The sequence below is a fragment of the Notolabrus celidotus genome, unplaced genomic scaffold (assembly GCF_009762535.1).
Source record: "Notolabrus celidotus isolate fNotCel1 unplaced genomic scaffold, fNotCel1.pri scaffold_140_arrow_ctg1, whole genome shotgun sequence".
NCBI classification, from domain to species: Eukaryota; Metazoa; Chordata; class Actinopteri; order Labriformes; family Labridae; genus Notolabrus; species Notolabrus celidotus.
The window spans coordinates 137,619-147,173 of NW_023260017.1; the positions used below are offsets into that span (position 1 = coordinate 137,619).

General features: G+C 42.9%; 1 protein-coding gene across 1 annotated transcript; it reads left to right on the forward strand.

Annotated features, from left to right (window-relative positions):
- The first annotated feature begins 244 nt into the window (after positions 1–244).
- Positions 245–9,117, forward strand: ccne2 (cyclin E2). The gene is made up of 12 exons (XM_034678374.1): positions 245–715; positions 2,379–2,417; positions 2,726–2,807; positions 2,913–2,966; positions 4,078–4,220; positions 4,706–4,841; positions 4,961–5,107; positions 5,848–5,943; positions 6,043–6,177; positions 6,265–6,376; positions 6,477–6,634; positions 7,849–9,117. The coding sequence occupies exons 1-12, from the start codon at positions 627–629 to the stop codon at positions 7,957–7,959; spliced, it is 1,302 nt and encodes a 433-aa protein (XP_034534265.1). The 5' UTR covers positions 245–626; the 3' UTR covers positions 7,960–9,117.
- Positions 9,118–9,555: the final 438 nt, after the last annotated feature.

A 9,555-nucleotide genomic window follows, 5' to 3' on the forward strand; every position in this document is an offset into this window, starting at 1 on the left:
GTCATGCGAATGTTAGTAATTAGTCGTATTTAAGTAAACAGTGTTTCTAAAGTTGAAATATATTCTTGCTTTGTCTCTGTGATTCATAAAAACGTCTTAAAGTGACAGTAAACAGAGTAAACAGAGTAAACAGAGACACACTCTCTGACAGCAGCTCCACGTGTTCCCTGTTTACATTCTGCAGAGGAAGCACGCGCAGATCTCTGCTCGCTCTCTGATTGGCTGCACGTCACAGAGGCTCCTCCCACAGGCGGAACTGGAGGCAGCAGCTTTTTCGATGCCGCGTAAAAAAACGTCCATAAATCAATAAGTCATCAATAATATCTGAAATAATCGATGTTGAGTGATAGTTAGAGGATCAGAGAGACGTTGGAGGGAAACCGGAAATGACGGAAAGAGAGTTTCACTCTGAAATAACCTCCAACGGTTCACTAACCGCCAGAAATCAACCAGATCTCTCCCACTGAGGGAGAAATAACCTCCTGAGATCCTCCTAACGCGTCAGAAAACCTCCTTTATTCAAGAACAGGTCGATTTATCCTCTTTGGCTGAGTTCGGAGATCTTCGTCTCTCAGTTTCTCCTTCAGTTTGAACATTTAGCGCGTTTCTGTTAACCGGGAACGCGCATGCGCAGTGAGCAGCTGCGGGCAGATGCGGATATAAGGATTGGCGCCGGCGCCACAGCTGATGCATTCATTCATTCAACACAGAGGAGGTAAGACCCCCAGCCTGAGAGGGCACTTTAACATGGATTTACAGCTTTATCTGTTATTCCTGTTTTTAATAAGATCTCTAATTTTACATTTAGAGCATTTATAATAATGTTTCATGGAGTTATTTCTGTGTGTGTGTGTGTGTGGATTTAAATCTGGGACTGCAGCTTTATCTTTGTTTCCCACTTCATTTTAAGTGTTCTCCTCTTCCTTTATCATCTAAACTACCTCCACTAAATCATGCATTTCATCCCTGATGTGTTTGTGGCACATTTAGATGCATAATCTGAGTTATTCTGCTCTTTAATGCAGCTTTTGTTGCTTTACCTCCCAAAAACTCCACATTCAGGATGAAATTAGCTCTTTTTCTTAGTTTAATATTGAAAGCATGTGTTGTGATAATCACATGCAGCACATATTGATGAGTTGTGAATGTGCTTATAAAGGTTAGCTGGTTATTGTTGACCTAGTTAGCAGTGAGGAGGCTAAGTCTGCTAATTACTGTAGCTCCCCTCCAGAACCTAGCATCGCAGAGGAGTCTGTTTCTCCCTCTTTAATGGTTCTAAATCCACTTTTAGAAGCCCTGCTGTAACATGTATGAAGCTGAGGAGTTTAAACTCATGTCTGAGCTCAGTTTGGAGTCAGTTCGGAGTGTTTTTGGAAGTGTTTCCCTCCACTTTGTAGCTGCTGCTCGCTCGGGGAGGCTCAAATCCTCCCGCTCCTGAGCTGTGGAAATTGGCGCGCCTTTGAGTTTCAATCCGCGAATAAAGTGACTTTAATCCACTTTAAGTTTAATTTATGTTCATGGATGCTGACTGAAGATGTGTGGTTAGGTGTTGAGGGGGGTAAAGGTGTGTTTGAAGGCAGCATTTTGGAGCTTTTTTTGTCTGAAATCGAGGGAACAGGCAGCCCCCCTCTTTCTGGCTGCAGACACCACACTAGCTCTCAGAGCTGCTCAGGCTAGTTTAGCTGGTTTTTATTACACATTTATATCATTTTAAACATTAAAACACATAAATATAGATTATTATCCTCATATCTGTCCCTTAAACTGTGTTAATAAGGCATTATTGATTATTATGAGCCTCTCTGGCTCCTTTTATTGGAGCTCACAGGCTAACCTCTCAGTTATCTGTTATCTGAAGCTAACCACATCTTCTATCAGATTCAACATCTCCTCTTTTTAATGCACTTTATTTTAATATATATAACTTTATATATTTATTATCTTATTATGCATCCTCTATAATCAATCAAGTCTCTTTATAACATTGCATTAAATCTGATTCTGGTCTCTGGCCTGTTATTACAGGATTATGCAACCTCATCTTTGTCACCTCTTGTGTGGTGGACTTGTGATTATTGGGGCCCTGTGGCTTCACGTCCCGGTCCTAAAGAGGTCTACAGAAGACCATTAAGTAGCTCAAAGAGATCTAGAATAAATGCTTGTGCAGTCAGATTAAATGGAGGGAAGTCAGTGGAGGGAAAAGATGGCTCTCTGGATTCAGGAGGGAGCTTTAAAGACGATATAAGCCCTTTATTCTCATCATTTATTGTGCTTTATTTTGCAAAATTGCACAATATGTTATTTTCTTTGCATGCATGTGTTTATAATAAGCTCAATAATCTAATCTCACCTCTTTTATCTTCTTTTTGTGGTTGCAGTGGAGCCATAAAACAAGTCAACAAAATGTCCAGACGCAGGTGAGCATCAGATGGGGTCTTAATATTTAAAGGCACAACCTGAGTTATTATAACACAACAAATAATGTTTGCACCCCTTTATCTTCCTGATGCATTCACTTCCATCTAAAGATTTGCATTTCAAGAAGAAAAAAAATCCTCCTTATCTTTATTTAAATGCACACTTTAGGAAGTTTACACACTTATCAGGTTGATGAAATCCACTTGTAACGTATTTAATGACAGTCCTTCAAAATAAAAGCCTTCCTTGCACATATGGAAATTCAGATTCTGAAGCTGTGATGCTGATGTTTCACTTCTCGTTCCAGCGGTCGCATCACTTTGCAAGCTAGAGATTCAAACACACCCGAGCCGATCGTCAAACCTGCGCTGAAGAGGAGGAAGTCAGAGGTTAGTTGTGTGTTTCTCCTCCTCCTCCTCCTGTGATACTGAATGCATATATATCTTTAAATGCGTAGTCGTTGCAGCTTCTTAACTCTCCGTTTTCTCCTGCAGCCTTCAAAGAAGAAGCTTCAACCTGCAGCCAAGAAACAGAGCTATGAGATCCAGGTTAGTGTGTCCGTGTGTCATTAACTCCTTGATTGTGTGTTAGGCTGATAAGAGTTGGAACCATGATGTGTTTATTATCTATAATGTGTCCCCTCCCGCCCTGTGGGCCCCGCCTCGCCTTAACGCTGTACGTTTATTGACATGTATATGACTCGCGGTGACCGTGAGCATCCATTACTACTCTATTTTTAACTCCATGATGGTTAGAGGAACATGTAAAGACACAGAGGGATTAAAGACTCTGGAGTTTCTAAATGCAGTACCTCATTTCCACCACCAGGTGTCCCGATTCAGCCTGATTGCAACCTCTGCAGATACTGCTGGTTGAGATTTACACTAAACTGCTTACAGATCGTCATTTATGGACGCAAAGATCAATATTTAGGAAACAAATCTCCTCCAAAAGAGGAAGATGAGACAAGTTCAGTGATTCTTTATGAGCATGCACAGTGAGAGAGTAGAGTAGTTATGTTTCAAGGTGATATAACTTAAAAAGATATCTAAAGGATTAACAATAATTTAAAATATACATTTATCAGACTGTTAAACTTAATTAAAAAAAAAGTAATTTATATGAAGTAATTAAGAATTAAATAAAACTAAATGCATGAAAAAAAAAATATATATATTAAATAAATGCTAAATTAAATTTAAATAAATACAAAAATAAGATAAGGTTCAGGAAAGTCTCTGTGCATAAAGTATATTTAAAGATTTGAGGTATTTAAATGAGATCACTGACTCAGCAGACCTGATCTTCCAGGATTCATGTTTCAAGGCGATAGAACTTGCACGAGCATAATTTGTACCTGCTCGTGCAGAGTCCTCCAGAGTTCGTCCTGGTCCTTGAATCGGTCTGATTTAAGATCTAAAACACTTTAAACTAGGATTTAGATGCAGATCTGTCTCTGAAATCTCAAGAAAGGACCATTCTTTGCAAAGTTAAGTCAACTTAAGTCTGGATAAACATGTTTGAATCATGCTGCTACAAATTAAAAGAAGAAAGAAGCATGCAACCAACGACTATAAGGTCCCCTATGTGACCCTGAGCCTCTTAAAACCTGCAGACACTCTCCTAACTCTCTCTCTCTCTCTGTCTTTATTTTTGCAGAAGTGTTGGTCGGAGGACGGAGCGAGTCCCTGCGTCCTCATCGAGACTCCCCACAAAGAGCTGGAGCCTTCGGATCAGTCCGGCTTCAAGCAGTACCGCTTCAAGAACCTCTTCATCAAGGCCTCCCCCATCCCTCGACTCAGGTGACTACATGAGAGTGTGTGTGTGTGTTTTGTTTTACACGTCAAAGGAGTCAATGCTGCTGCTCCACACCTCATGCTGAGACTCCACCCGGCTCTGTATTCGGAGGCCGCTGCCCTCGCTTTACATGAAGATGTTAGCTTCAGGTTTTAACAAGAGGGATCAAGTTTTGAGGTTTCTACTAGATATGAGACGGACAGAACATCGAGGCTGTTTTCCTTCTTTCTCCACACGATGATTCTTTGAGTTTAAACATCTCTAAGAGACTGAAACATTTCTGCACATGTAGAGCTTAAATCGTTTAATTCTTCTGATCCACACACAAGTCTAGAGTTTCCCAAAGTCGTCTTATCACCTTTGCATGCAACACGTCCAGCTTCTCTGTGTTTTCAGGAGGATCTAGGAGCTCTGAAATCCTGCAGAGGAGTGGATGATAAATGTAGAGATGAGCGTAACGGTTCCTAACTTTGGTGTTTGGTTTTTGCAGCTGGGCCAGTTCAGACGACGTTTGGATCAAGATGCTGAACAAAGACCTGAAGTACGTTCATGATAAGAGTTACCTGCAGAAGCATCCCAAACTGCAGCCCAAGATGAGAGCCATCCTGCTGGACTGGCTGCTCGAGGTGAGCGGATCACAGCGGACACTTTCATGTTTTATTTCCTCTTTATGTAAAGAACTTTAAAGATGCATGACGCCACTTTTTAAACACTCATCAACCTGTTCCTCTCTCTGTCTGTGCAGGTGAGCGAGGTGTACAGCCTCCATCGGCAGACGGCGTACCTGGCTCAGGATTACTTCGACCGGTACATGCTGACTCAGGAAGACGTCAGCAAAGAGTCCCTGCAGCTCATCGGCATCACGGCGCTCTTTATCGCATCAAAAATGGAGGTAAGGTCTAGACCGTACTCTATGTTCTATTATTAACTAAGACCCAACATCAAGACCGGATCAGATCCAGTCCCCTCTTCCAGACAGGACTCAGTCTGATCTCATCTTAATCCACCATGAGCAGAGCACTTTGCAGCATTTAGCAAGTTACAGTGGCAAGGACAAACTTCCTTTAACAGGCAGAAACCTCCAGCAGGACCAGACTCATGTTAGACACACATCTGCTGAGACCGTGTTGGAGAGAGGGATAGAGGGAGATGAAGAGAGAGAGAGATGATAGAGGGGAGACGGATAGTAGTAGTTGTAGCAGCTGGAGTCTGGACCACGTCCACAGCAGCAGAGATCCAGAGGAACCTACGAGACAAGGGAGCTCAGGGACTCCAGAAAGGTCTATGGTTAGTAACTTTAATGGGACAGGAAGAGTTAAAGTGAGAGACAGGCAGAGAGAGGAGAGAGAGGGAAAGACAGGATCCCAGTGTGTCAGTCTAAGCCTATAGCAGCATAACTAAGACCTGGTCCAAGCCTGATCCAGCTCTAACTATAAGCTTTATCAAAAAGGAAAGTTTGAAGCCTACTCTTAAAAGTAGAGAGGGTGTCTGCCTCCCGGACCCTGACTGGTAGATGATTCCAAAGGAGAGGGGCCTGATAACTGAAGGCTCTACCTCCCATACTACTTTAAGAGACTGAGCAGGCCTGCATGTTGGGAGCGTGGCGTTCTAACCTTCCTCTCTCCTCTTCAGGAAATCTACCCTCCTAAGATCGTGGAGTTCGCCTACGTGACGGACGGAGCCTGTGACATGTGGGACATCCAGCAGACGGAGCTCCTCCTGCTGAAGGTAGGATTTTAAAACTGTCTTAAAGTGAAGCTTAGAGCAGGTGTAGGTGACTCTGATTTGGGTCAGAGACAGAATGAATGACGTCCTCTCTTCTTTCAGGCGCTGGAATGGAACCTGTGTCCGGAGACGCCGGTCTCGTGGCTGAAGCTGTACGCTCAGGTGGAAGCTCAGAGGGAAGGAGAGAACTTCCTGGAGCCACAGTTTTCTCAGGAATCGTACATCCAGATCACACAGGTACACACACCTTCATGGGTTCTTATAAAGGGAGGGAGAGAGTGAAGTGTTAGCGTGCAGACACTGACCTTTGACCTGTCGTTGCAGCTGTTGGATCTCTGTATGATGGACATCGGCTCGTTGGACTACAACTACAGCGTCCTGGCTGCTGCTGCTTTCTGCCACTTCTCCACGTTTGATGTCGTCCACAAAGTCTCAGGTGAGTTAGAGTTTCACACCTTCAGCGCCGACACGTGATTTTAAAAACACAAACATTAGAGATGATTCTAATCCCTGATCCCTCCTCGTGTGTACGACAGGCCTGACGTGGGAGAGCGTGGCGCCCTGCGTTCGGTGGATGAGTCCCTTCATGGACGCGCTGAGATCTGAAGCGTCGCCTCAACTCAAGAACTTCCCCAAAGTCAAAGCTGACGACAGACACAACATCCAGACGCACGTGTCGTACCTCGACCTGCTGGTGAGCGAACGCACAAACAACACTTCAGGAAACAACGAGGGATAATCTCAAATAATGATTTAGTCCTAACCAGTGCAATGCATTCTTTTAACTGGGGTTACAACAAAGATAGAGAGAGAGAGGTTTCTCTTTACCTTTGTTCATATTGAACATGAACACTTTGTGACATTTTTTAAAACTGAGAGAATTGACTTCTTCTAATAAAAAAAGTCACTGTTTTAAACTTCAGAAGAATACACCACTCCTGCAGTTTATGTTGCTGTGCAAAAAGGATGTTTACTTTTCTTTGTTTGGGTCTTAAAATGTTTAATATGATTTTTAAAAGTCTGACATGATCCTGAAAAACTTACTGGAGCTTTAATGTCGCCTAAAGCAAAGTTTATACTCAGGAGCCCTGCAAACTTGTGCGTTGGAGGGTCTGAATTGCTCTGCAATACTCTGCCTTAATAATAATCATTCTTATAATTTTATTTATAGAACACTTGAAGAGTGTAAAGAGCTTTACATGGGCAGCAAAAATCTAGAAATCAAACATTTTTAAAAGACATAAAATTCCTTTTAAAAGAAATCTAAAGGACATTTTTTAATCTATGTATTTATTAAACAGTTAAACTCAATTTAAAAAAGTATTATTATTATATAATGTAAAAATGAGATTAAAATATATTTTTTAAATCAGATGAAATAAATCAAATTAAATACATGAAAAAAATGAAGATAAAAAAATACAAGAATTAAAGGCTCAGGAAAGTCTCTGTGCCTTAAAGTATATTTTAAGATTTAAATGAGATCACTGACTCAGCAGACCGGATCGCCTAAGGCAGGCCCTTCCAGAGTGTCAGACCCCCTCACTGCAAACACTCTGTCCCCCTTTAGTTTTCATATTGGCATTCAGAACACGCAGTAAACATCTCAACGTATGTTAGCTTGTACGGTATTAACGTGTCTGCTGTGTAACTTGGAGAAAGTCCATAGAGAGCTTTAAAAGGAGGATCAGTGAAATCTTCAAATTCTGAAACATACAGGGAGTAAAGACTCTGAACAGGAGAGATATGGTCGTGTCTACTTTTATTAATGAACCCTGGTTCATGTAAACAGAGTTACATTAAAGGAGCAGTGCAGCAGTTTTTACAGCTGTGTATAAATGTGATCCTGTTGGTCGTTGAAGAGTTTCATCCTGTTAAATTAAAACTATCTTCTTCTTCTCTCTGCAGAGGAAAGCTCAGGAGCGTCAGATCGACAGTCCCGACTGTCAGCTGTCCCCCCTCGCCGCGGGAGCGATGCTGACCCCGCCCAAAAGCACAGAAAAACCAGCCAATCACTGAGCAGGACACAAACAGCGCTACCTCTCCTCCTCCTGAAGGGACGGCCGACCTCTGGGACCACATCGCCTCCTCACATCACCCAGACCCGTCATGTAGCAGGCTCTCTGTTTGAAACACTAAGTCAGGACTTCCTGTCGTCTGTTAATCCTTCACTTTTATAAAACCAGACTTTCAGGGAGTCCGACCTTCTTTACGTTACAAAGGGGGGACCGGGAGGAACCGGGAGGAACCCTCCAGCCTACCTGAGACTTGTCCTCTGCGGCGGAGACTGCGGCGCACTGACGTGAGGACGCAGGGATTTCAACGCGCCTGTCCTGGTGTGAGAGGAAACCTGTGCAGTGCATTCTGGGAGTTTCACTGGTGCTTTTCTGGAACTCTGAGGCGTACAGCTCTCAGACGGTGCTTCAGTCAGATTCTCAGGAAGTTCGATGGTCACTTATTTCACTCCACGTTGAAAGTGGAAGGTATTATTGTCTCTTTGTTGTGTTGTAAACTTTCAGATTCCACTTTAAATCCCAGCGGGTTGAACGATGTGATTTATCTTGTGAGCCATAGGAACCAAATGATTCGCTGTAAACGTCCTGGAACCCGGAGGTGTCCTGAACGCACCTCGGCTCAATAATTCCCTTCCCTGTTTTTATGAAAGTTGCGACCCGGTTGCACGTTCTTGTTACATTCCTGGAAGACTTGACCTTTGATGGGAGACCTGCCTTCAATGTGCAACGTTTGCTTCTCGTATTTCTCTGCGTGTATTTATTGATTAGCCTGTAGCGTGTAAAATAAAACCTCTGTTCATGTCGAGGGAATCTGTCAGCGATGAACGAGCTCAGCTTGATCACCGCCAAAGGCAAAAGCTATTTATGATCTCTGCTGTGACGCTGAATCCTCGCAGTTCCTCGTGAGACGTTTGGATCTTTTCTTAGTGCCTTTTAAAGCGAGATGAACTGTACCTTTAATTTCTTAATTTAAACTCCAGTGAAGCCTGAAGGCGGCGGCTGAGAGACGAACAAACCTGTGACTTACCCTGAGGCGCTCCAGCTGAACGGAGGCTCTGCAGTGAACAATGTCAACTGTATGTAGATGTTTTTGTACATAGAACAATAAAAATGTGTATTTTTCTTTTATATCTGAATGTTTTAAATAAAAAATGTGAGATTATCTCTGAGTCTGAGAGTTTGTTTCATGTCCTCAGACACGGTCAGTCACAGATTCTCACCGTGTCTGGATTCTTCTCTTCCTGGTGGATTGAACATGAACCTGTCTTCATTCAGCTCTCCTTCTTCTCTAATCTCTGAGGTTCACACACCTTTAAAAACAAACTAATGTCTGACCTTTGACCCCTGCTGCTCTCATCACCACCGCTCAGGGGTTAACTTTCTGTGGAGAGATCTCTAACATAAAGTTTCTCTCACGTGCGTCTTTCTACGACTCTAAGACTCGCCACAATAAGACTCGACCAGACATGACACAACTTAAAACAAAATAAGACTCGCCATGTCATGACTCAACCCAAAACGACTCGACCTGACCGGAAACGACACGTCAAGACTCGCCATGTCAAGACTCGCCACGACTCGCCATGTCAAGACTCGCCAC